The sequence below is a fragment of the Danio rerio genome, chromosome 5 (genome assembly GCF_052040795.2).
Source record: "Danio rerio strain M-AB ecotype USA chromosome 5, GRCz13ab, whole genome shotgun sequence".
Lineage (NCBI taxonomy): Eukaryota > Metazoa > Chordata > Actinopteri > Cypriniformes > Danionidae > Danio > Danio rerio.
This window is the reverse complement of record NC_141025.1, coordinates 29,281,371-29,309,368: the sequence shown is the minus strand read 5'-3', so window position 1 is coordinate 29,309,368 and position 27,998 is coordinate 29,281,371. Positions and strand designations below refer to the sequence as shown.

General features: G+C 36.2%; 1 protein-coding gene and 1 long non-coding RNA gene across 6 annotated transcripts in view; one reads left to right on the top strand and one right to left on the bottom strand.

Annotated features, from left to right (window-relative positions):
• Positions 1–27,998, top strand: part of LOC141385822 (uncharacterized) — a 95,282-nt gene that overhangs the window by 436 nt on the left and 66,848 nt on the right. For 3 of the 4 annotated variants that reach the window (XR_015491257.1, XR_015491258.1, XR_015491256.1), the window contains exons 1-2: positions 12,047–12,224; positions 26,692–26,815. This is a non-coding gene — a long non-coding RNA (uncharacterized LOC141385822). Of the gene's footprint in view, positions 1–12,046; positions 12,225–26,691; positions 26,816–27,998 lie in introns of those variants that run through there. The other variant, XR_015491259.1, reaches the window with a different exon arrangement.
• On the bottom strand, positions 27–11,315 carry ncaph (non-SMC condensin I complex, subunit H). 2 transcript variants are annotated; one of them, XM_087252786.1, is made up of 18 exons: positions 11,203–11,315; positions 10,594–10,812; positions 10,194–10,284; positions 10,002–10,091; positions 9,791–9,908; positions 9,476–9,624; positions 8,596–8,785; positions 8,355–8,434; positions 6,717–6,919; positions 5,879–6,024; positions 5,651–5,757; positions 4,870–4,989; positions 4,648–4,755; positions 4,435–4,569; positions 2,373–2,483; positions 2,005–2,081; positions 769–844; positions 27–591 (listed from the first exon to the last, which is right to left on the bottom strand). In XM_087252786.1, exons 2-18 carry the CDS (start codon positions 10,803–10,805, stop codon positions 532–534), a joined length of 2,073 nt encoding a protein of 690 aa, XP_087108912.1. In that variant the 5' UTR covers positions 10,806–10,812; positions 11,203–11,315; the 3' UTR covers positions 27–531.

Here is a 27,998-nt window from a genome sequence, read left to right as displayed (position 1 = left end):
AATCATACTAGACACAAAACCAAGCATAAATGTGACAACACGTTTTATTTTTGAAAATGGTATGTACAATACACATCTAAAAGAAACCTCAAAGTTAAGAAATTATGTTTTACAATTTAAATAATGCAATAAAAAAACAGTGACACTGAAAACAGCACATTAATATTTTTACTTTTTACTGAAGCTGCTAAAGTTATCAAAACGCTTGATTTTAAAAGCAAACATTATTCAAACTGCACCATGTTGAGTTTTTTCCTCTTGGTGAATGCTTCTGACATCTTTCACTTTCACTTGTGTGTGTGTATATATATATATATATATCAATAAAAAAGTCTGTGGTTTGGTATTTCCCTGTACAACATTATCATAATCCTGACACCACCGTCATCATCCTCCTCCTCCTCCTCCTCCTCTTGGCTATACTGTTTTGTCCCGACATTTGTATTTTTACATGCCATGGAGAACAAAAGAAAGCGGATTTACATTTTGATACAAATGACAATTTGTGCATAAAAGATTTGTGTCAGATTTTCAGTGGCCTTGTTTAATGATGATATCAGTCATGCCATCAATTTTGTGCAGCTCCAAGTTCTGTTGATGGAAAGAACCACTTTTAGATTCACAGCAATTAAATACACAAACAATAGGTTTCTACATGCAGGTTACAAAAACAAGTTTAAACAAGACAGCATGCTAACAGTAAATCAACACTGAATATTTATTAGATCTTCGTCTATAGTAAGCGTTGAACTATTTTAAAGTACTCACTTTCTCATTAGCCAAGTGCAGAAGGGCCACGAAAGCCAAGGGTACTGACAGATTAGTAGCCATGGCAGAGGGAAGCCTACAAAAAAAAAAAATGTACAGTGAATGGATAAACAAAATTGAAATATTTAGATCACTTTTTCCCCTTAATGAACAGGAACAGTGAGAATAAGGGATGGAAATATTACACATTGCAATTTGTTTTATTCTGCAATATATATGATATAAATACAATTTCATAAGATGAGTTGAATTAATATTTGTAAAGAATCTATCATTTTAAATAGGGAAGATTCTATCAGGGAGTGCATAAAATATAATATAATAAGTTTGAGCACAATAAGTCTTATATAATAAGCATAATATTTATATTATTGAGCACAATATTTGTATAATAAACAATCTGCAAGCATAGATAAATTAAAGATATGCCAATTAAATTTACAGTTTTGTTGTTTTCCGAAGAGTCAAAGTGTATTCAAGTATACAGTAATTAAATAATCAAATGTAAAATAAAACTGCATAGTCTTCATTTTATTAACAATTCCATAAAATTAATCGTTATTCATTTTTTAAAGTTAAAAACAGTATATTTTCTTATGCCTGAATGCTTTTAAAACTTTTACACAGTGACAGGCCTCAAAAAACACTTGCAAAATTTACAATAATTAATAATAATTAATAATCTTAATCCAGACTCAACATTGCACATATGATGTGACTATTGCAAGTGATCACATTGCGATATCAATGCTGAAACAATATATTGTTCAGTCTCAGTGGGAAAAAAATAAATAAATAAATAAATAAATATATATATATATATATATATATATATATATATATATATATATATATATATATATAAATATATATATATATAATATATATACATATATATATATATATATATATATACACATATGCCACCCTGAAGAGTTTTTCCAGGGTGAAATGTCAGTGACAGGTGCTGATTTTTGTCAAGAAATATTTTGTAATGTTAATTATGTAAAAAAAAAACAAAAAAAAAAACCAATGCATTTTCCAACCACCAAGCATGAAAGAAATATTCGGGTACACCCAAAAAACAGAACCAACCCTTCATATATATATATATATATATATATATATATATATATATATATATATATATATATATATATATATATATATATATATATATATATATATATATATATATATATATATAAATAAAAGCACCATGCTTTAAAAAACTACCTTTGTACAAGATTCCTGATAGACTGGCTGAACGATTTTTCACCAGGTACTTCTGTGGTGTCTTCACTCTCCACCTGCTATAAATGGTACACGAAATGAATCATTTACATATGTACATTTTAATACAAATAAGCTAACCACAAGAAACATGCACAAACAAAGAACAGTTTATTTAAAAAAAATATATATATAAATGTATCTGCTTATTCTGCTATGCAAACTAAATTATAAATGTATAGGGAAAACGGTTTTATAAGAACGATAATGGTTGATTACTGTAATAACCAGCTGAATTTATGCAACTTCTAAACTAAGCAGAGACACACTGGAAAGGACATTCACTCATGCTAAAAAACACAATCACAAACCTTAGCTGTTTTTTCAGGGCTTTCTGTCAGGAGACCCCACATAGTCGTTTTTAGCTTCTTCATGTCCATCTTCTTGGCTGTCCTGGCATAGTTGATCTCAATTATGTTTAGCTACATGAGAAAATACAATCCAGGGTTATTTATCAAAAACTGAAATCACCAAAAACAACAAATAACATTAGGGGCTTTTGCATCAAAGGAACATTTTATACAAGTTCTATAACAAGAGTGCAAATTATTGGGGGGTTGACCCCTAGATAATCCTTCATGAAGGACATCAAAACAATATATGTGGGGGTCAGCACTTTAAAAAGGTTTGTTTAAGCTCAGGTCAACCATGGCTCGTTATTATGTGTATATATTATTACGGCGTAATGCAGGGGTCACCAATCTCGGTCCTGAAGGGCCAGTGTCCCTGCAGGGTTCAGCTCCAACTTGCCGCAACACACCTGCCTGGGTGTTTCTAGTATACCTAGTAAGAGCTTGATTAGCTTGTTCAGGTGTGTTTGATTAGGGTTGGAGCTAAAATCTGCAGGACACCGGCCCTCCAGGAACAAGTTTGGTAACCACTGGTGTAATGTCTCGGCTGTGTATTTAAAAATGGCGCTTCCTTTGTTTTCAATGTCCTAGCTTGTGCTCAAGTTAGTGACGCATATCTGTAAACCAATATAGCTGCATGTCTCACTCCGCCTTTTGGAACCCTTTTGTTGTGCTAGGCACCCTTCTGAAAGGGTGCCCAAAAAGTGGTATGGTACAGTTCGTTTTTAGGTACCTTTTGGCAGTGGAAAGTCATGAAAGTGTACCAAATTGTTCCATACCGTACCACTCAGTGGAAACAGGCCTTTATAGGAATAAGGTAGTTTCATAACAGTTTGTTTGTTGTGAATAATGTGTGAAATGATTGATACTGCAGTCTCTTTAAACTTCAGCGAGTGTTTTACAAACCATAAATGTTTTGTTTTCGGGTAAAAAAAAAAAAAAAAAAAACTCCTCGGCAGCAAGAGATCATAACATATCATTTGAGATAGAGCATAGATGTCTGCAGATTGCACCAGTTCTTGGAGACTGTACCAGCTGAAATGCCACCCTGAAGAGAGTTTTTCCAGGGTGAAATGTCAGTGACAGGTGCTGATTTTTGTCAAGAAATGTTTTGTAATGTTAATTATGTAAAAAAAAAAAAAAAAAAAAAAAAACAATGCATTTTCCAACCACCAAGCATGAAAGAAATATTCGGGTACACCCAAAAAACAGAACCAACCCTTCATAAAGGAGTAAAATATGACCTCTTTAAAATCAATATAAATATGACCAAGTACAACAGAAAATACCAGTTACGTTAATGCAATTGCTTGAACATATAAGATTTAGTCTTATGCTGTATCCAAAATCTCACTATACATACTTCATCACTATTTCCTACACTAGTCCACAAATATAGTCCACTTAAAGGAGTGAATGAAAATTAATGAGTGAATTTAAGCACTTGAGTTTTGTTTGTGCTTTGCTGGTTAATAACTCCCTCATGTTAGACCCTGTTATAATTATTTATCACTTAATCTATCTATTAGTAATGAAACAACTAATAAAGTCATGTACACAAACATTACTTTAATTAAAAATTTTATTTTGAAAATTACAGATAGGATTCCCCTATGGATGTCATTTTGTGGTCAGGTACAGTAATTAATTTGGCATGCAAACGAAGTGCATCATTGGTATTTTATAGCTGCTGAGTGTTGATCCGTATTTATGTTTTTAGACTTATTATTGTGGTGCATTGTGGGATTGATTGAGTGCACTTCAGAACATCCACTATGGTTTCAGGCACCACTAGAAATGGCTGCTCCATCAAATAGGGGCGACTTGAGACTAACTTTTTTTGTTTTGCTTTTTAAATCACTTATGTCCTATAACCATCCTCCACACTTTTTAGATACGATTGAATGCCGTAAGCCACTTCAAAGATCTTTCCATCATTGTGAAAGCAACCTGAAAATCTGCCCTTTAGAAACATTTTTTTTGGACTTCACAATCTCTATCAAAATCTGTTCATCTATCATACCTTGTGTGGCTCAGGGACAAGACAGTCCTCTCCATAAGTAGAGATGTCATCTGTGTCCAGAGAGAAAGGGGTCGGTCTGTCTGTTTGGGAGTCATCGGATCCTGCAAAGCCTTCAGCATCCTCACTGTCCCCTTCCTATTCACAGAAACCACTATAACAAACCATCTCCTTGTCTTCCTATGACACACACAGTACGAGTAGTGTTTAGGGTACCTGAAGACCAGGACAGAAGTTAGCTGTATCGTTGGCATTGTTGTAGTTGTACTCTCCTATGTCCTCACTCAGCTCTCCTGATAACCTCTTCTTTCCTTCTGCACTAAGCTGGAGTAAGAAAATAAATCAGTGTAACATTTGGAGAGTGAATAAAACCATATCATATTGTCAGTCAAGTGTACAAAGCAGCGCAGACAAAATATGAAACATCCATGCACTTACTGTGTTGGAGGGTTTGAGGTTGAGCTGCGACAGGTTACTGGGTGGATACTGGAAGTCTGCCGGAAGTGTGGTTTTCTTATTGCTGGTGTTCAAAGCTGATTTACTAATAGTGGTTGCTGCCTGGAATTAATACAAGCATATTACTGTCTGTAATAAAGTAGTCTCAGAGTTCCCACGCTTTTACAAAAAGACTTTCAAGGACTTTAAGCACCATTCATTTTAAATCAAGTACCTTTGTAGTTCATACCACTGCATATTTAGTGCCATGAAAGTCCTTACTGTTCTTAACATTTCACTTACACTTAAAATTTATGTTAAAAATGTACAGTTTTAAACAGTCATGTTGAAAGATCTTAAATGAAATTTGTTGACTTCAATAATGGTAATGTTCAAATGCGGTTTCTAAAATTTTAACATTGTGTATTTTATGTCAGTGTCATTGATCAAGATTAAAAATTATGATTTTATGTTAAAAAAAAAATGTTCATTTTTTTCGATCTGCTTTTGACAATCGAGTACAATTGTTGAAATACAACTATAAGCAGATTTATTTATTTTTTTAATTCAAGCACTTTCAAGGAACTGGGTTTGTTTTTAAGTACTTTCCAGGCCTTGAATCCATATATCTGAAATTCAAGCATTTTCAAGAAGCATGAGAATCCAGAGTCTGCTCTAAATCTTTAAAGTTCTTGCTGGAAACAAAAACACCTTTGAATGAATTTTGGTTGTGAAATATATGTCTATAATGAAAGTTGTAAAAATACACATAACGGATACTTACTCTAGTTGTCTTAAAGTAATTATGAAAGTTGATATCTGCTTTAAAGTCAATGATGAGAGGATTCTTTGGCGCTCGCTTTCGAGGTTCTTTGTCTGGTTTTTGATCCTCTAGAAAGTATAAATTGAGTTAAAGAAATTAACATAATAAAATTTAGTAATGCAAATAATGAAATCACATTAAATCATTTACAGTTATTGTTAAGTAGTCCAAGGATAATCCATGACTTACGCTTATGTCCAGGTTTGAAAAGCCAGTATCCAGGCCCGACCCAGGTGGCCATGGTCCTTGGACTGAAGTATGAGTATTCTCTGGGCTGATCAGACAGCTGCAGACACATGGTGGCAATATCAACCTCACCGATAGGAATAACCCCCCTGTAAAAAACAACAAACACAGTACAGTGAATGGGCCCGCAAAAACGGCACAAAATAAAACTGATGCAAAAAATTGGTTGCAAAATTATCACCAATAGTCCAGCAACATACTATACAAAATAAAAAATATAGCAGCTAAGACTCCGATGAGGTTTGACAGCTTATGGGCTCAAAAATTAGAGAAAGGGTCTACACATTTTTCAGAGTCAAATTTAAGCACTTTAAAGATGCATTGTCAAATCACATATGTACATACTTTACACAACATCCTAAATTTATATTTATTTTAATTTCATGCATTGTTTACTTACGAAGTATTCTTCATGCATTTTGTTTTCTCACTATTTTTAAGCAAAGGGCTATATATAATATATATATATAAACAGGCCAATCATGCTACAGAAGTTTTTATTTTAGGCAAAAAAAAAAAAAAAGATTTCATTTTATTTACATTTTTTAGTATTACTTATTTATTAACAAATTATCATAAAAAGCAACACAATAACAACTTCAAGCACTTTTCAAACCTTGAAAACACTAGATTAAAAAGTTAAAGCATATTTAAGAAAAAAAGAGAACCCTGGAAAATGCAGAATATTAAACTGCTGCTCCTCTCGTGTTGTGAAAAAGAGCCTGTTTGCAATGCGACAATTTACAAACCCTTTGATGCAATACATTTTGTAAGTACTAACCGTCCGTTCTGTGGGCTCTTTGAACAAGCTTCTTTGTGTTCCTTAAACTCCTCATTGTCTCCCGGTCTGCCCTCATCCACGTCTGCATCAAAATTATCCCCGAAGTCTGGCGCATCATCCTCATCTGGCTCAATATCTGCATTGACATCGAATGCATGCTCTCCCTGCTTCATCTTTTCAAGCAGTTGGTTGAGGTTTGTGGTCTATATTAACAGTGTGAAAGATATCATTGACAAGACATCAAAACATAATTCGACTGTTTAAAAGGGGTCAATAAAGTTATTTATACATTTACTATGAAAATAATGCATCGAATGAGTAAAAGTGAAAAAGTCATGAGAAAATGTTCAGCTTCCAAAAACAGCAAAACCATTACAACATTGATAATAAGTAACACCAAACTGGTATATTACAAAGACTGCAGAAGGATCATGTGAAATTAGATCTGTAGTAGTAAAGGTTAAATATTTAGCTTTCCCAAAGTAATAAATTACAATAAAAATCGATTAAAATGTAAAACTTTCAATTACAATACTTTTAAATATTACCATTGTTTAGGCGGTGCAATATATAAGGAATAAGCAACGGCTTGCCATGCGTTAAAGGATTTTAATGCATGACATTGAGGCCCACATGGACCACATGATGCACTAGCAGCCAATATAAAGCTTCTCTCAATGGGAGTTGTTCGTGGAGCTGCTGCTGACTGCCTGGAGCTCAGAGTCTGACATATTTAAAGATGTGCTACCCTTACACATAACCTGCTGATTTATCCATGTTCTCGCTTGAAAAAACTCTTAAAACTTGATTTTGGGTCATAATTCATAAGTATTTTGCAGATATTCCATATGCCATTAACTGTCCTCATCTGTTTCCTGTGCAGCACATGTGAGTTGGTAGTAAAAATGTTTGGGAGAAGCATATTTATTTCAAACTGTGATTGAAACTGACTGGAACTACCTGTGGGCTTCAACGAAAATAATGCACACCCTACAGCCAATCAGAATCAAGACCTTCAACAGAACATGGAATAAGACAATTTATATCATATGACCTAAATAAAAAAAGTATCATTTCATATATAAATACAATATATATCCAATAATATTTTTCCATTTATGATTGCAATATTACACACAATTAAGGAAATCTTGTAAATACAATGTTTACATATTTATTTAGCCATATTTTCAATTTTTATGTTCAACCTGTAATCGTTTATTATAATAAAATTTTGAAAAGCATTTTACATTTTAATAGTTTTTAAATTTCCACATTTTTAATCAAACATTTGCCCAAAAGTTCTAAATAAAGCGAGAAATATGATCACATGAGATAATTTGAGTATATACTTTATCAAATTTAAATAGAAATAGTCCTTTACATGTGGTGAATAAAAATATATTAGAATATAATACTATATACTAATACTATATAATACTAAATTTATATAAATTTAACCACTGTTATATATTACTTTCTAAAATAATTTATTAAATGCAGCCTTCATAAAGATACCACCTCCACTGATATTTTAAAAATATTACCCTATCCCTATTTTTTTTTTAATGCCAAAAATGTTTTTAAATGGTAGTGGATTTCAGGTTACACTTTAAATGTTCATGAAATGTGTCTCACCTGCTCAGGAGTCCATCTAGTAAAAGAGAAATCCTCTAAGGATGGACAAATTGGCCTGTCTTCTAGTGTCTTTAAGTGACCTGGAAGTTTCAAAGACAACATTGTTTATTCACACTGTCAAATAGCTCAGTGTACCTGCAACTCACCAAACAAACAGAAATATTTAGGAATAGGGCTTACAAAAACAAAGAGCAAATTGACTCGAGACTTAAAACTGACTGTAACATGCAAACAGGTTTACCTGTAAACGGTGATGCAGGAACATTCTGATGGGACACCTGCACAGGAGGAAGCTGTGACTTCAGTAAGGTCATATGTGAAGGAAAGCGCAGCTCACAGCAACTGTCCTCACTGAACAGCACAGAGAGAAAGACTCCCGCTGTACTGTTCTCATCAAAGGAAGCAGCCATACGCTGAAACATGGGATCAACCTGCACAAAAATGTGTTTTAGTAGGTTATAACACCTTACAACAAAACTACTTGGAGTCCTCACATTAAAAGTCAGCTTAAAACATCAAGGAAAAACAAAGGGGGTGGAAGAACACTTTGCATTATATACTAGCAAATCTCAAAATGCTTGATAGGAATATGGTTAAAAATAAATCAAAATTCACACATGTAAATGCATGAATATAAATACTTATTCGAGTCTGCAATACAATAAGTATATTGTTCTTTTAAATGCATCTTGAATAATAAACAGTTTCAAATTTGAAGTTAAGATGCAAAAACTTCTAATGGTGTCTGAAATGTTCCTCTTAAATAAGCATTTTTCTCAGCCTCCTGTGTTCATGTTCAGTTATTTCCCTTTAAAGGCAATGAAAATAACATTATTTGCTCTAACAACAAAATTACTGAACCTACACACAATAACCGGAGAAAAAAAAAAAAGACTAATTTTTGTGGGAAAAAATCCTATGGCACTTAAGAGGTTTTTGCATCTGAACTCTTAATTTGTATGTACTTTTTTTTTTAAATGTGGAAATATTTCTTGAACAAAGAGGCACATGAGAATGTGATTATGACCACATAATCATACAACATATATTGCATAGCCCAGCTCTAATCTGCATTGTAACAATAAATGATGCCAATCTTATTGACATTGGATATTGTTTACCTCACACTTCATCTCAGATTCAGAGAGATTGATATTACTGAGATTCTGCTCCACTGTCTTCTTCGGAGGTCTTTTCTTAGTCTGTTTTGCAGCCACCTGCTCTCCCTGAGAGCCCTCGGCTGCCTCAGTCTCATCATCACCATCCTGACCTGAAAAAAGATGAGAATATAGTAGTACTGTGCAGAGCCCTGGGAATGTATGACACCACTCATCTACCATCAAGACGATGATCACCTAACCCTTTCTGACCGAGAGCAAATTTCATTTAAGCTTTCATAACACGCCAGCAGACCCATGTCTTGAATAACTACTCACTTTCTTTTGGTTTGGTCTCCGAACCCAAACCTCCCAGGACTCTGTAAGCATCAGCATGGACAGCATCCACCCTCACCGCATAGATTTTCGTGCTGGCATCCAGAGTGCCTGCTGCAACCTAGATCAACAAACACATTTGCAATATTATCGTTTAAAATAATCCACAATATTTTTGTAAAGTAGCTCCAGTACAAATGTGGAGAGTTTGTACCTTGAAGTTTAGCTCAGAGTCTTTCTCCTTGAGAATGTCTGCCATGTAATCGATGAGATGCAGACCAAATGCATTCTTTGTGGTAATTTTCTGCACAGGTAAAAGTGAAAAATTAACAGCTGTGTAACATTACAGACGCCTACAAAGCAGAGAAAATACATGGCTGCAGTGCATTCATAAATGTAAACTCACGTTTTCAGTGGAAAGCTTGATGCAGGTTGAATAATGTTCAGATATCTGTGCTGAGGACAGCTTAGGGACAGCAGCAGGTGTTCCTGCAGAGCTACAGTGAAGACAAATACATCTGTCTGTTGCATGCATTCTTTTATTTACACGTTTAGCAGCAGAAATCATGAAGATACATTGTTTACAATTTATATTGAGTAATATATTTTTAAGTTTTTGTTTAACCAGTAATCATTTATTTTAATCTTTTTTCCAAAAAGTGCTTTATATTTCAATACGATGACAGCTTTGGGACAGCAGCAGGTGTGCCTGTAGAGCTACAGTGAAGACAAATACACGTATGTGAAGTTGTATTGCTGTCTTTAATGTACATATTTTGCAGCAGGAAACGTAGGTTTTAATCTACCTGTGGGTACCGGCCTCATTAATGGACGAGTCGTTCACTCCGTGAAGGTCGATGACTCTGGACCTGCGTCTTTGACGTCTCTCCTGCTCATCGTCGTTTCCCTGAATGTTGTCCAGCAGAGGTGTGCTGGTGGTGGACAGTGCGGCTTTGTGGCCCAGTGCCGGAGAGGACCACTGCCGTTGCCGGGCGGTCGGGGTACTAAATGCGCTCATAACGAAACTGTGAAGTAATTGTGGTTTTATTAAAGTTGTATCCATTCACTACTATGCATTTTTCCTAGGCTTAACTTTAACAGTTAACGTACTTCCTCACAGTTTTCATAACAATAACAACATTTAATGTTGTCTGCTTAAACTGTATTAATGCATAGATATTAATGTTACAAAAAGCATGTTTATAACCCCATTTTCTGTTTCCCCGGAGCGAAATTCATACCTTACTAGAAACCTAAGTTTCAGTATGCAGTAAAGTTATTGCACTGTATGGGCTCCTGCTAGCTAGCGCATCTATGGCTAACGTTAGCGCTAACGTTAAACACGCTTCAATCAAAACAATCACATTTAAATCGGTGGTTTTGAAAGCGTACATAAAAAAGTACAAAAAACTAACGTTTAAGTTACCTGCGACGAACTGATGATTTTTAAGCTGTTTAAATGAATCCAGAGACTCCAGACTTTCTTTTTCCTTCTCTTCAGAAGACCATTTGAAATTTAGCGCCGAACGGTTACACGCGTCATCAGTGATGTCATATGTAGGGACGACGTAAAACGTCACATTGTGCGTGCTCTTTATTTTGATATTATACATCTATATTATATCTAAATTATTACGTGTAGAATTATGATAATACTACTATTAACATTGATAATAATTATTATATTATTTCATATGGCAGCACGATGGCGTAGTGGGTAGCACAATCGCATCACAGCAAGAAGGTCGCTGGTTCGAGCCGGGTTTTGCAGGGTCAGTTGGCATTTCTGTGTGGAGTTTGTATGTTCTCCCCGTGTTCGCGTGGGTTTCCTCCGGGTGCTCCGGTTTCCCCCAGTAGTCCAAAAACATGTATAGGTGAATTGGGTAAACAAACGTTAAATTGTCCGTAGTGTAACTTATGTGTGAATAAGGGTGTATGGATATTTCCCACTGATGGGTTGCAGCTGGATGGGCATCCGCACCGTAAAACATATGGTAGATAAGTTGGTGGTTCATTCCGCTGTGGCGACCCCAAATTAAAGTGTCTAATTCGAAAAGAAAATGAATGAATTATATCTTATCATATTAAAACTATATATTTATATAAATTTCTATAATTATATATCGACTCTTTGTTTTCTACTTTTTAATATCGCTTTTTTATTTAAAATGTTAAAGGATTCTATATGAAGTCGTTAATAAATACAATGTGTTGCTGCCAGTCTTTGTAACAAACTTCTCTTGACCGAAAAACAAACACAAAGATGGATTACTCAACTCGTTGTCCACTAGATGGCAGTAAAATAACAGAAGCTGTTTATCCATTTTACGTCGTAGTCGCAACCAAACAGAGTGATTTGAATGTCAACGCATAAATAATAAACAAGAGAACACGCATCTAACCTTAATCCCTGCTGACAGTCTCGCTCTTCCTGCAGGTAATCTAGTTAATTACTTTCCCTTTTAAGTTCAGAGTAGGAGCAATGTTTAGAGAGAAACGCACATGTTTGTTTGATTCTTGTATCATTTAGAAAGCATCATGTTCTCATACTTGGGAAAAGACGTTTAATTTTGTGCTGCATTATAGCATCAAGGAATGAAGATGCTTGTTGGAGTGTTTAACACTGCTGAAGTGACCACAAGAGTTTCATTTTAAAATGACAGCTGTGTTATGATGATAAACATGAAATGGAGTTTATTTAATCTCCTTATTGGTTATGGGATAAAAGTTCTTATATTAAACACCACAGTGCATAAAAGAAGTTCATCTAAGTCCCTACTTATTTTGCACCTTGAGCTCTGAATTTGGAATCCCAGCTGTATAAGAGGAAAATACCAGCAGTCTGGTTATTTTAAATGGATAGCTTCAGGATTACGAACCATCAACAGAGAATATCCTCCTCTGCAAGTGGAAAACCAAACAGGCCGAAGAAGGAAAACGTGTGTACATGGCCAATGTATATCATTAACCATGGCATATAGCCGCACAAATACACACATACACACATTAAATGTCAGTGAGACTAGCTGGCGGGGATGATCGTGAATGAATTTGCTGATAATACAGCTGAATGGGCCCACTGACCGCAATATAAGCACATAAACACCTCCACATTGAGAGTTAATGCTGATTTAGCTTTTCTTCCCTGTCTTGTATCTTCTGACTCACTGTCCTTTTTGCTTTCTTAGTCGTTCCTTTTCCTTGATATATAGTGTGAATTATCCTTTTAAACTCTTTTTTTCTCGCACCTGTGAGTTACAGTGGCTTATGAGTCTAATTTTGACCTTAAAAAACAGATGTAAATAAAAGCAAAGCAAAAGCTGTTGGTGACAACATGCCACAGAGACACAACTCGTGCAGTCCCGCAGATAAAGATACTCATTGATTTTATTTGAATAGCTGGAGGAAATGTGCCTCAAGGTCTTTCCTTTCTGACTTGACCTCTGGTCAGCAGTTGTGATTGACATTAGCATTCATTATACTGCATATGTGGCCAAAGTAAATCTCTAAGGATGCGTAGAGCTAATGTATTACTGCAGGAGCTGATAATGAGACCTCAAAAGATTTACAGAGGAAATCAAGGCCAACATGGATTTTTTTTTTTTATGCAGTGTTGAAATGTTGTCACTTCAAAGTGACAGAAACAACTTAAAGGCAGTCACAGCAGGTAGGAGGAGAAGATGAAGGCCTTGAACTACCACGAAGCAGCAGGCAGGATTTTTTATTTATTTATATATATACACGGCATACTATTCTAGTGGAGTAAGCCTGTGGTTAAAGGTGAGAACAGAAGGGGAGATATTTCAGAATTGTGTACGATGGGCATCGTCCTGTTGTGACTCAGCCGTCAGTTAGCCCAGGAATTAAAGCGAGATGGCCTTGAGTCTGGTATTTGCTGTCTTTTGCTATTTGAAGTCTAAATCAAATTAAATAACTTATATTCAGTGTTAAACCTGTCATAATATTTTAACATGGCTTGCTTAACCTTGTCCGCAGTGCAAATGATTTATAAACACTGACACACTGTCCAGTTTGCAGCCAGAAAGATGAAAACATAAGCTTAGCTGCAAACCTTATATTAATTATAGCACAATACGGCTGTTTATTCTGGCATTAGTCATTTCCTAAACAGCAATTTCCTGCTGTCTCACCATATGCACTTTTTTTTTTTTAAATCTCTAAAAAACAATTGGTCTGAATAGGATGCATAGTTGGCTGGACTAAATTGTTTGGACTGCATTATTTTGAGTCATTTATGAGAATGATGAATCATATACATATTCCTAAATGAAAAAGTGCAGTGGACAGATTGAAATAGTTTTAAGGAATTCTTGTTTTTTTTTTTTTTAGTTTTTTTTTTTTTTTAGATGCGTTAGTGTACATATAAGTCTTATAAAATCATGTTGTTTGCAAAAAGGAGCTTAACATGTACACATCAGGAAGATTAATCCTCATTTGTTTGTCTGCCCCTTGTCTTATTATCTAATTAAAAAAAAAATACATGTTGTGGATACATCATATAATCCCCCCCCCCCCCCCCCCCCACACACACAAGCATTGATCATATGGGCATCTAGGGCCGATTCCTTGTACCTGGATTACTCAGTTGGCTGGATTTGATTACTGACGATTTGACATGATGCCGGATAGTGTGTTCTTCTAAACTCATTTAGGAATTGTTGTCATAGCAACAGGTCTGTAATCTCAAACCTGCTCGGGAGCAGTTTATTTCATACGAACAGGATTAAATTGTGTCATTGTAAGCAAAGGTAATACTAATAGTATACAGATGTTTGGTTGTTTGTTTGTTTGTAAAAATGTTTAAAAGAAATTGAATATGATTGAATAGTGTGTTCTACAAAGAAATAAAGGTACAAAAACTCACAGTGGTGGTGCCTTTTCAAAGGATTCAAAGAGAAATTTGTTAAAACATTTTGTGATGAATATGTACCAGGCCTATAGCCAGTGGGTTCGGGTGGTTCAAAAAACCCACTCCCCACTGACAAAGTCTTGAATTTAGGCCCTATATAAGCTCATTTGTCCTATTTCTGACACGATTCCATCATGAATTGTGATAATAACTAATAGAAGAAGGTTTTATTATAAATTAAATTTAAAATTATTTAAATGGACAAATTCTGACTGAGGAAATGAGCTGGTCAGTTTGTTATTTGCCTGTAGGCTACAGTTTTTGATTTAAAACAGATTTGAACAAAGGTAAAGTTTTAACAGATTCATAGTTTTTTAAAGATGTATGATAATTTATTTGTATTTTAAATACAATTAATTTTCATATTTCTTTATTTAAAATTTCTTAAATTTCTAATCTCATTACATCATTATTTATAAAACTGTATTTTTTACTTACAGCCTTAAATGCACATTTGTAAGTAAACACTTTGTGGTAAATTAGTATGATAAGCACTTTGACAAAATTGTAGGAAATATTTTTTGTTGCATCTTTTGTGTGGTTAAGATCACATACAAGCTAATCTAGAAAAGATTAGTGCTCCAAATGTCACTAAAATGCAGTATTTGAAATTGGTAATTTAATAGAAAGTATGGCGAATAACTGCAAAAAGGTCTACTTTTTGAGAAAAAAAGAACCACCCCTTTCAATAGACTGGCTATGGACCTGTGTATATTTTAGGCATTAATATACTTTCAAGGTAGCAATATAGAGTTTTTAGATACAAATACATGCCTCAGTGTTTGTACAGTTTTTGATAGTGTATGATAATATTGATTGCCAGATTGAAAGATTTTGTTTTTGTGTGAAGGAACGATAATTTACGGAAGTCAAGTACACGCATTGTTGACAGCTAACATGCAGATGATTAAATACAGTGTACTTCTTCAATATCAAAATGAATTTAAATAGCTAGTTATTCCTTAAGCCACAGGATTCGGTTCTCAAATTAACAAATAGCCATGATTTTGAGGAACATTAGATCTATCCTTTACAACAATCAGAATTTTACGCAGTAATCTCAGATCAATTCATTCAGATATTTTAATCTGATTATCAAAATTGTTTGAAGAATTAAATTAGCCAGGAACCAGTTCTTACAATTTAAAGATTAGAGATCTGGTAAATCAGCTAAGGTTATTCAAGAGAGGTATGAAGAACTGACCCGTTTTTTTTTTTGTTTTTTTTTGTCATCTTCAGTAGTGTGATGTTGTTTTGTGTTATTGCTAACTGCAAAAGGAAATCATTTTTCAGACTAAGTACTTCAAAAACAATTCAAAATTATTTGCATGCAATCTGCGTGGACGTTGTTAGCTGGTTCTCCTGATATGCATAGTATGCATGTAGCATAGGGCCCCAACCACCAGGGGCCCAAGGATTATGAAAACACTTTGAATTCCATTCATTTCCTTTAAAGCCATGCTCCATTGCCCTTCGGCTAAATCATGTAATGTTACATGGCTGTTGGATGTACAGTACTGGAAGCTGATAAAGAGGTGCCGTCCTTGGGTGGCTTCTGTGATGTGACCTATGAAGGATCAAAAATGGACAATTTTAGGTCACTTTTTAGGTTACTTGCGTCTGCTGTGTAAAATATATGTAAGATAAGTTGGCGGTTCATTCCGCTGTGGCGACCCTTGATGAATAAACAGACTAGACGAATAAAAATTAATGAATGAATGTCTTACCATGTTTACCCTTAACAGCTAGCTATTTTTTGTTGTTAATGATCATAAATGGGTAGTAAAATAATGGAATGTTGGTCAATATAGATAAGTGCATTCAGTCAGTGACACTCGGCTAAATAAAAAAAAAAGAGAGAAAATAAGGGACGCAACGGTTGACCTGCAAAAACGGAAGCGGACGATTTTAAAAAATGCACATGTGGAGCATGATTAAAGTAAAGTTGTTGACTCTAATATTAAATCACTGCAGATTCAGCCTGTGATAAAGCAAATAACTATGTTGTTCACTGAAAACAGTTTTCATGGCTTCTTGTAAAAAATATAAAATACAGTTGTCCAATTTGCATGTAAATAAATCAAATGTAAATGGAATCTGCCATAATAAAATTTGATCGGTGCATCACGAGAATCAAAAGAAACTAATCACTTACTGCACCTCACTGAATATCTATGGTAACTTTAATATAAATCCAATCCATACTTTGAGGAAAAATTTGATGAGATTTGATTTCCTTTAGGCGACGCAGTGGCGCAGTGGGAAGCACGTTCACCTCACAGCAAGAAGGTCACTGGGTCGCTGGTTCGATCCTCGGCTCAGTTGGCGTTTCTGTGTGGAGTTTGCATGTTCTCCCTTCCTTCGCATGGGTTTCCTCCGGGTACTCCGGTTTCCCCCACAGTCCAAAGACATGTGGTACAGGTGAATTGGGTAGGCTAAATTGTCCGTAGTGTATGAGTGTGTGTATGTGTGGATGTTTCCCAGAGATGGGTTGCGGCTGGAAGGGCATCCACTGCGTAAAACAAATTGCTGGATAAGTTGGCGGTTCATTCCGCTGTGGCGATCCCAGATTAATAAAAGGACCAAGCCGACAAGAAAATGAATGAATGAATGATTTCCTTTATTGTGATGTAATCTATTCGTTTTAGGAGGTTTAATTGTTTATTGCATTTGTTTTTTAAATTTTGTTTATCCTTGTAATTCCATGCCTTAAAAGCAAAGATTAATGAGTTGGGGGTCATTTTGAGGTTTTTATTTATTTATGTAATGCATTTACATTTGCACATTCACAAGGCACTTTACTATTCTGTAGAGGAAATATTGGACTTTTACATATGTGTAACAGCAAAGTATACCAGGCTCTAGGGAAATATTTGGATGTAAGGATGTAAATTTTAATCTGCATGACTTTGGCTCAGTCTTTTTTACAATTAAGAATACAATAGGCTATTCATTGCATAAACTCTGGAGGTTTCTCATCAGCGCTTTTGCTCTCAGGTAAAGGGTTACATCTTGATTTCAGCAGGTTCATCTGGTGAGTTCAGAGTTAATTAAAGGGGAGTCAGAAATGTCATCATGCTCCTTGTGTCCCCACCAACCAGCAAGATGCAATTTTTATCTGACAATTTAATCTCCTGCAACCTGATATTATTGGAGCGGGCTGAGCTGAAGCTGAGCTCTGTTTCAATGGTTCTGCAGATGGCATTAAAAGAGACATGATAAGACTTTGCAATAAGCAATAACAGACATGTTGTGTCTCTCACTTTGTAATATACATTTGAAAAATTTTAAACTTATACATCAAAGCAGTAGTTTAAAGGTCTGCATTCCCGCGGCTGTACCATGGGAGCCACAGGACCCGACCAGATTTCTAGCGGAGCGAGAATAAATTTCCGAATAAAGCGCGGTAGCGTTTGGTAATTTGAACAGGAGCGGGTGATCGAACAATATCGCTCCCGACACCTGTTTATGTGTTTATACAGACAGCTTGTTATAGGCTGTCTGGACTCTGTATCATGTATAGCTGGACTCTGTACTTACTCTGTATCCTATAGTCATGGTGAGGAAACAGTTGCGGCAGGTAGAAAACGGGGTGGGTTGGGCAGCAGGACAACAAATACTGAATATAAGTGGGAGCGGTCAGGTTCGGACTAAAACCTGGCGGGAGCGGGCGGTATTAAAAATTATGTCCTGGCGCAGAGATCTCTACATTATTTCAGTCAAAAATGAAAATTCTTTCAAAGGTGGCGCGGTGGCTCAGTAGTTAGCACTTTTGCCTCACAGCAAGAAGGTCGCTGGTCCCGGCTGGGTCAGTTGGCATTTCTCTGTGGAGTTTGCATGTTCTCCCCGTGTTTGCATGTGTTCTCCTGGTGCTCCAATTTCCCCCTCAGTCCAAAGACATGTGGTACAGGTAAATTGAACAAACTGAATTTGCCATGAGTGTGTGGTTTTCCCAGTACTGGGTTGCGTCTGTAAAGGCACGATTTCTCTCATACAAATGATTTCTTTCAGAATTTATTAAGAGCAGGGTTTTTTTTTGCCTAAATGTAGAGATCAAAACCAAACAACAAATGTGTAAACTACATCCTTAATCCACGTAAGATTAAAGATCAAATCTCTCCTGCTTTTGAACCAAATGACCTGAAATTCAATTCAAGAACAATCAGCCGTTTGTAGATTTAAACAACCTTGAAATAGAGATATCTATCTTAAGAACAGTGCTGGAAAACATTTTATTTAATATCTTTTATGATTTTTTTTTCATTTGAAAGACAGTTTTTGACTGATTTTTATTTTTTTCAAAAGCATTTTTGAACAATTGTGTATTACCATAAAAAAAATCCTTTGAAAAATGATGGAAATACTTCATCATAACCATCAGTTATTTCAGTCCGCCCTTTGTAGGCTTTGGGTGGGAAGTAATTCTGGTTCATTCAGCTGTCATCTTGCTCTCATTTCTACTTTATTCAGAGAAAATTGCATTCAGTTTTAGGTAATAGAAATCCAGTTTGCAGGAGGATGTCTTTGCACAATGTCTCCCCTCTTGACCTATGAGGGCTAGGTTGAGGGGAGGGTTGTGCTTTTTGAAATTGAATGGCATATTCAAATATACATAAGCACACAGGCACTTTTTCTTCCTTTTTCAATTTCTTTCAATGTTTCTATCTATTATGCATAATAAAAGGCTGAGTTGGTCTACAAGATTTTCCCCTTTTGTTCAGAGACGCTTTTTCTCTTAATCTCCTCTTCTCACTTTCCCCTTTGCTACTTATCTGGTTATACTTTCATTATAGGGTCCGGTTATTAATGTGAGATATTAGCAGCCAAATTTGAGACGTTTAGGCCTCCACAACATGAATGCAATCACTCCATCTGTCATCCGCGCCTCTCCTACACCTTCTCATTTTCCTCTTTGTCTTTAAGTATGCATTTATTTCCTTCACCTTTCAACCATCTTGCCGGATTTTACATAAAGTTGCTGTCATAAATAATAATCAAGGTAGCACACTGGACTAGAGAGCAGAGATACATTTAAAGTGTAGGTGTACTGGGGATCCTTAAACTTAGACTGTATATTTATCTGGTTATTTTAGGGTGTGTTTAACACTTTTGGGGGTTGGTTTAATTAAAATGAACTCAGTTGCCCTGTTAGTGCAGTTCATTCAAGTGTAATCTTTACCATCTGAACCTTGGTGTGCACTAAACAAATGAAAGCTAAATGCAAAGTTAAACCTCAATCCGCTTCCAAACACTCTCTGGTGCAGTTTGATTAAAATAGGCATCAGATTTGGGGCTATAGGCAATTCAGCCTCTCTCGATCCCTGAGGCTCTGTGCTGGTTGTGGAAATTCAAAATTCACCCAAAACAAATAAATATGATTTGCAATGAAAATGAAAATTTGAAAGTGGTTCAATTATTATAGGTGCCAAGAAAAAAAACATTTAAGACATCATAGATCATAAACATCTAAATCAGGGGTGGCCAGTCCTGTTCCTGGAGTTCTACCTTCCTGCAGAATTCAGTTGCAACCCTTATCAAACACACCTGTCTGTAATTATCAAGTGGATTTCAGGTCCTAATTAATTGGTTCAGGTGGGTTTGATCAGGGTAGGAGCTAAACTGTACAGGAAGGTAGATCTCCAGGAACAGGATTGACCACCCATGATCTAAATCAACAAAAACGCAAGACTTGCAAGACAAGCTTTCAATGTTTTAGATTTAGTCATTCAGCAAACGCTTGTCCAAATTGACTTACAATTGAGCGATTCAACAAGAAGAGGCAATACACACAAGAAGTTCTAGTTATTCAAAGTAACCTGTTTGTGCTCAGTAATTGTAGTGCTAGAGTAGGAGTTTTTTGTGTGTGTGTGGGGGGGTGGGGTGAGGGGGTTAAAAATGGGTTCTATAGGTTGTTTTGGTATTATTCATCGGGTTTCAGGTGTTCTCTGAAGAGATGGGTTTTTAGTTGTTGAACTTGTCGTTTGAAGTATATCACTGTATACGCATTCTGAGTGGGAATGGGAAGACCATTTCACCAGTGAGGAACATTGAATGAGAAGGTTTTGGAAAGTTACTTATAGCCTCTCTGTGATGTCACCACAAAGTGTTGCTCCCACCCTGATGGGGAATTAGACCTTCAGGAGCAGGTGGAGGTAAAAGGATGCAGTGCCAGTGGCTGTCCTGTAAGCATGCAGGCATCAGTGATTTGAAATTGATCCAAGCTTCAACTGGTTATATATACTCTTAATTTCTCAACAATTTCAATACCATCACATGTACAGACAAAAGGAGAGCATTTACCCTAGCACATTGCACTTTTGGTTGTTTAGTAAGATCTGTTACATTTGTTTTTTTTTTTTTAAATGTCAATTTGTACACTGACCAGACCAGCACTAAATTAATTAATTTCTTATTTGGTCAAGACCAAATGGGTGAACACACCCAATTCCAATAAGAACTGATATGAAATGGTCTTAACAAACTTTAAACCCAACATGTAAAAACATTTTACTTGTTGTGTTTTTATTTATTTATTACTTTTAAACTTTTATTAAATGTGTTGTGTATCTCTCGACACGGTGTCTCAGTGGTTAGCACTGTCATCTCACAGCAAGAAGGTCGCTGGTTTGAGTCCTGACTGGGCCAGTTGGCATTTCTGTGTGAAGTTTGCATGTTCTCCCGGTGTTCCTGTGTCCAAAAACATGTGGAAAGAGTAAATTGGATAAACTAAATTGGCTGTAGTGTAGGAGTACATGTGAAAATGAGAATGTGTATGGGTGTTTCCCAGCACGGTGCTGAGGGCATCCGCTGTGTAAAACATATGCCAGAGTATTACATTTCAAAGTTATTTCATTGTGGTGACCCTAATAAATCAGGGACTAAGATGAAGGAAAATGAGTAAATGAGATGTGTGTTTAGATTTTGTCTTGTGTCCTCATATACTATACCCAAACTCTACCCTTAAACTCAACATTTTCTGGAAACAATCAGTATTTTTACATTCTCAAAATACTTCAGTGTATGTGATTTACGAGCCATTCTCTTTATGAGGGCCGAGTATTGCCATACTTGTGGGGACATTTGGTCCCTATGACGTAAGGAATACAAGATACACACACACAAATCGGTATGAACACTTTTGTTATGTCACTGAGGCCTTCATCACTTCAATTTTCCTCCCACCTGGAGTTCTTTTCTCAGTCTCTTGTTCTTTAGACTTTAGGGTAATTTTAATAATTGATGCCCTCATGGTGAGAGCAATTATGTAATTCCAGCAACTAATTGCATGTAAGTGTTAGAGACTATAGGAATGCATTGCAGTGACTCAACTGGCGGGACGCACTTAATCAGAGGTGTAGGGGTCACCCTGTTCTAATCCTACCTTTAACGATAGCTCAATAGCGCTTTTCGGGAGCCCAGTAGATGAATACTGATGAACGATAGGGGTGCTGTGTGGAGACACCACTAAGCTTTTTGCAAATCACAGCCATGCTGCTACCTTTTATCTGCCAAACTCTGACAAAATCCAAACGCAAGCTCCCGAAAATCACCTAGGCAACCAGCTTTAGCATTCCAATTATCCATCCTCTGACATCCCGATATGGAGTCTGTTTGAATTACCGCAGTAAGAGCTTCTCTGTTGCACTTCAGCACACATGCTTCTTGTTTTAGCTTAGGTTTGGATGCGATCAATCCACTCGTTCATGTGAAGAAGCCTTTGAAAGTGTTTATTGCATCTCACCATCCACCAAAACCTGCTCGCCAAAGTAAAATCTAAACAAATCGCTCCTGTTTAGTCTATTGATTAATGCAGCGACATGTCAAGGTGGATCTGGGCTTTCTCATGACTTTTAGTGCTATCGTTTAAATGCAGGCAAATTCGAACGCCAAATAAACACACTTGGGATTTAGATCTTCTACGCACATTTACAGTAAATGTAAGCATTACTGTTGACGATCACAGGCGTCAATCAAACTCGAAACGACAAGAGCTTTAAACATCAACAGGAACGTTTAAGACTTGTTTTTAGAGATAACAGTGGGTTGCTATGAGTCTTTGTTTAATTTTATGTTTCTCTTTCCCGCCTTGTTTTCCAGCCTCATGGAAGTCATCACAGTTAAAATAGGAGGTTTGTTAAACTGTTTGTTTAAACAATGTTTTTTAACAAGATTTATGGGTCCGTTATCTTGAATATTTTATCAAAATAAAGGCAACTGGTAATTGTCTTGGTGGATTTGTAAATAATTACCTGCGTCGAGTAGCAAGCTGTGATGATAGTGCTGTGTAACTGGATGCTTTTGAACGTGGGCTTGAAATATCACCTTCTGATGTCATTCTGGGTTTTAATTAATTTTGTGCTGTCGTTCACACAGGTATTCTTTCATGCAGATACAATACCATGTTATCGTGCACAGATGAAGAACTTAATCTTCAATACTTTTGATACCTTGTTATCTCCGTTCCCCTCAGAAAGCAATAAACCTTTCAGCACAATAATCACATGTCTGTTTCACACATTTGTGCATCGATGCACATTACCCTCAGCAAAATAAACAATGAATATAATGTCATCTTTCATGTATTATGTATTTCATAAAAAAACCCTGTTTGTTATTAAATGAATATTTAATGAATGAATTGCATCGTTAACCTTTAATTTTGAGACCACATCATTCCACCAGGAAAGAAAGTCTCGTCTTGCTGGAGAGTCATGTTTGTTAACAATAAATATATATTTTTAATTCAACTGTATTTTTTAATAAGTATTATATTTAGTGATCTTTTGTTTATGTTTTCAAATCATATTAGGGCTTCTCAGTCTTTTGATCGTGACAAATTTACCAAAGTAACTAATTTTGACCTTTTCTGTTTTGAAATAACATGTTGCCTGGGTTGGTCTTGTATAAAAAACAGGTCTCCCAGAATTAGATATTTTATGGGTTTATTTTTATGTATTAATTCTTATAGGGTGTCTCAGTGGTTTGCACTGTTGTCTTACTGCAAGAAGGTTGCTGGTTGCTGAAATCCCGGTTGGACCAGGTTGCATTTCTGTTTGGAGTTTGCATGTTCGTACTTTGTTTCCGTGGGTTTCCTCCGGGTGCTCCCGTTTCCCCCACAGTCCAAAGACATGAGCTAAAGGCGAATTAGGTATACAAAAATTGTCGATAATGTGAGTGTGTGTAATTGAGAGAATGCATGGGCATACTGGATTGCAGCTAGAAGGGCATCCGCTTTGTAAACATAATCCTGAGTAATTGGCAGTTCATTTCTCTGTGATTACACCTGATAAATCAGGGACTAAGCTGAAGGATAGTAAGTGAGTGAAATCTTAGTCACCTTTTTTAGATGTCAAGGTCCCATATTATTATTCAAAATTAATAGAAATGTATAAGAATCACAAGCCACAAACAGCTGGTTATTATGGCATATACACTCACTGGCCACTTTATTAGGTGCACCTGTCCAACTGAATGTTAACACAAATTTCTAATCAGCCAATCACATGGCAGCAACTCAATGCATTTAGGCATGTAGACATTGTCAAGATGATGTGCTTAAGTTCAAACTGAGCACCAGAATGGTAATTTATGTGACTTTGAACGTGGCATGGTTATTGGTGCTAGACGGGCTGGTCTGAGTACTTCAGAAACTGCTGATCTGCTAGGATTTTCACACACAACCATCTTTAGGGTTTACAGAAAATGGTCCGAAAAAGACAAAATATCCAGTGTGCAAATGCCTTGTTAATGCCAGAAGTCAGAGGAGAATGGCCAGTACACTCAATACAACCAGGGTATACAGAAGAGCATCTCTGACCCACATGTCAAAGCTTGAGGCGGATGGGCTACAGCAGCAAAAGACCACACAAGGTGCCACTCTTGTTAGGCAAGAACAGAAAACTGAGGCTACAATTCACGCAAGCTCACAAAAATTGGACAATAGAAGATTGGAAAAACCTCACCTGGTTTGATGAGTCTCAATTTCTGCTGCGACAATTAGATGGTAGGATCAGAATTTGGCGTCAACAACATAAAAGCATGGATCCAGTTTGGCTTTTATTAAAGGTTTAGGCTGGTGGTGGTGTAAGGGTGTGGGGGATATTTTCTTGGCACACTTTGGGCCCATTAGTACCAATTGAGCATCATGTCAAAGCCACAGCCTACCTGAGTACTGTTGCTGACCATGTCCATCCCTTTATGACCACAGTGAACCCATCTTCTGATGGCTACTTCCAGCTGGATGACACACCATGTCATAAAGCACAAATCATTTTAGACTGGTTTCTTGAACATGACAATGAGTTCACAGTACACAAACCTCCACAGTCGCCAGAACTCAATCCCACCGTTGGAGCTATAGAGCAACTTTGGGATTAGGTGGAAAGGGAGATTTGCATCATGGATGTGTAGCCAACAAATCTGCAGCAACTTCAGACCAAAATCTCTGAGGAATATTTGCAGTACCTTGTTGAATCTATTCCCTTAAGGATTAAGGTAGTTTTGAAGGCAAAAGGGGATCCAATTCGGTTCTAGTAAGGTGTACCTAATAAAGTGGCCGGTGAGTGTATATTACAGTATAAAAAAATGTCTGTCATGTTCTTCAAAAGCCATTGTTTACAAATGTGACAGTTTAGACGGTTATGACTAAAGTAAACATAGTATTTTATTGATGGCATGGAATCTTTATATAAGATTAACATTGTGGACTATTATTACAGAAAGTTGTAATAATAGGATATTCCATGCCCCTAAACAAGATGGTCAAAAAAACAGACTGTGAATAGTTGCATTATATGTCAGTGAAGGGCAGCACGGTCTAAAGACATGTGGTATGGATGAAATGGGTAAACAAAATTGGCTGTAGTGTATGAGTATGTGAATGTGAGAGTGGATGGGTGTTTCACAGTACTGGGTTGCGGCTGGAAGGGCATCCGCCATATAAAACATACAGTGTGACTGGCGGTGGTGATCCCTGTTAAATAATAGTCTAAGCCAAAGAAAATGGAATGAATGAATGTGTCAGTGAGACAGCCTCTGGATCCTTATAGCCAGTATTAGCCACACAGTCTGGACCTTCTGACAACTTTGACACTACCAACACTGCTTATAGCCTTGACCATACATATTCAAGCTCTTGTATCTTCAATCTTAAACTTGTAAATGAAATGTTTTGTTTATACCAAACAAGCGATTTGGTATTATATAGTAATGAAGACATTTTTAGCTGCAGATGTTTTCATGGTAACTTAAACAGTTTCGAGAAGCAAGGGAGAGAATGGAAAACATAAAAGTAGCAGTTTAATTCGGTGGTCACAAAAAAGAGCAAAGGAAGTAAAGAAGAGAAACAGAAAGAGCGATCAATGGGGACTTTTGTAGAGTTACAGTACCATTTGAGTTTGTGCCGCACATAGAGGAACACCTGCTGCTATCAGACATGTAGGCATCCAGCCATGATGCTGTCTTTCTGTTCCCACAATTGTTCCTGCTATTCTCTTGCTGGCTTTTTTACCTTCAGAAACTAGCTCTTTGTATTTTTTTCCCCATTTTTGCAGGAGCGATTATGCATAAATCCCAGTGTGTGTGGAATGCTTTTTTTTACTCCACCACATAACACTCTTAGTTAGCCCGTGTAAATGCACGATACCCATGACAATCTGGACATGACGACATTGACTGAAAGCCCCCAAGAGAGGCGGCTGATTAACTTCTGCGTGGATCATTCAAAGAAGGGTGGTTAGTGTAACCTCAGTGTAAATGGCGTTAAGGAAGGAGACAAATTCATAAAAAGGACTCGAACCCTAGAGGCAAATATGCAAAAAGAGAAATATCTTCTTATTTGAGCAACACTTTCTTTGAATAATAAGCCTTTGACGGCTTTTCCCAAGTGAGTTTGGTTTCAAAGGAGGTTCAATTAACTAACAGCTTTGCTTACTCATTACTAATACATATTTTTCCTTTTTCTTTCTTGGCCCAGAGGTCCTCATTAGCTATGGAAGGTCTGCTGGATCCAGTCTACCTGTGACCCCAGACCACCTGCTCTGCCTGCCTGTTCTCGCTCCTCATCTGTGTGTTTCCCACCAAGCCTGGCCTCATCACTGGTACGTAAACTCCACATGACAAACTCTCGCTGACCTCAATTGTCATCACATCACACTGTGCTGAAGAAGATACTACAATAGTTTAATAGTTAGAAAACAGTGTCCACAAACTCCAAGCTACATGTCGCTCACAATAGTTTAATAGTTAGAAAACAAAGTAGGCTTACAAAAACTGTGAAGGACTTTGAATGAATTTTTGATAGCAGCATTAAACTTGACAAGATAATCACTCGTTTGAAGAGATAATTGAACAAAATTGCTCTAAATACAGCAGAAAAGAGAATACATGTTTCAGACAAAAACCTACAGAAGTCTTGAATGGCAGCATTTGACAAAATGTTTTACTTGAAATAAGACACTAAATACTGCGGGAATGTGGAGTAAAATGAAAGCTTCAAAATTCATTTTGAAATTTAATAGGGAAAATGACAATGCAATATATATGGCAATGTATTTATGCATTTTTTTAAAATATAGAAATATAATGTATATAAAAATAAGTTTGGTGCAAAATAATGAAAATCCAAAAATCACAAAACAAAGTTTTAATATGTAGAAATAGTGAAATACACAGAATGAAATTTACATTTTAAAACTGTACATAGATCTTTAAATTTGCACCAAACTTGCTCTAAATATACAGAAATACATTGCCATTTTATTACATTTCCGTTTTGCATACATCATTCATTCATTCATTTTCGACTTCATTTTCCCCTTATTAAGCAGGGGTTGCTACAGCTCAAAACATAATAGACAAAGCTGTGGATTGTGAACTACAACCTTTAAGTATTTTTATTTGTTAGTTGGTTCAGCTGTGTCCTATGTGTCCTCATTTTCTGTCTGATTCAGGCTCAAACTGATATAGCTAACAAACTCTGACTAACAGTGTTTACATAGCAGAGGCAAAGTGCATGCTTGTAGGGGCGTGATGCTTTACTGGTGACGTTGAGCCAATCTATAGACCTTTTTCTTGGAACACAAAATTACCCATGATGCTTTGCGTGTATGCGCAAGGAGAATGCTAAGAACTTCCGGTCAGCAGCTGATGCATGTAACAGTCACATTTGGACAGCTTTGAAACGATAGTTTTAATTTATTTTACCAGCTTTTATCATCTTTGAACTAATTCTGTTGTCCATCAGCACCATCTCCTGGACTGATCATTTAAAAAAATCCATCT

Excerpts from the sequence above, each read along its gene's own strand:
- ncaph (XM_087252786.1), bottom strand. The coding sequence starts at position 10,805 with ATGAGCGCATTTAGTACCCCGACCGCCCGGCAACGGCAGTGGTCCTCT. Across the intron at positions 4,756-4,869 it reads ACCTCAAACCCTCCAACACA|CTTAGTGCAGAAGGAAAGAA; the intron begins GTAAGTGCATGG and ends TTCTTACTCCAG. Across the intron at positions 2,082-2,372 it reads GCCCTGAAAAAACAGCTAAG|CAGGTGGAGAGTGAAGACAC; the intron begins GTTTGTGATTGT and ends TACCATTTATAG.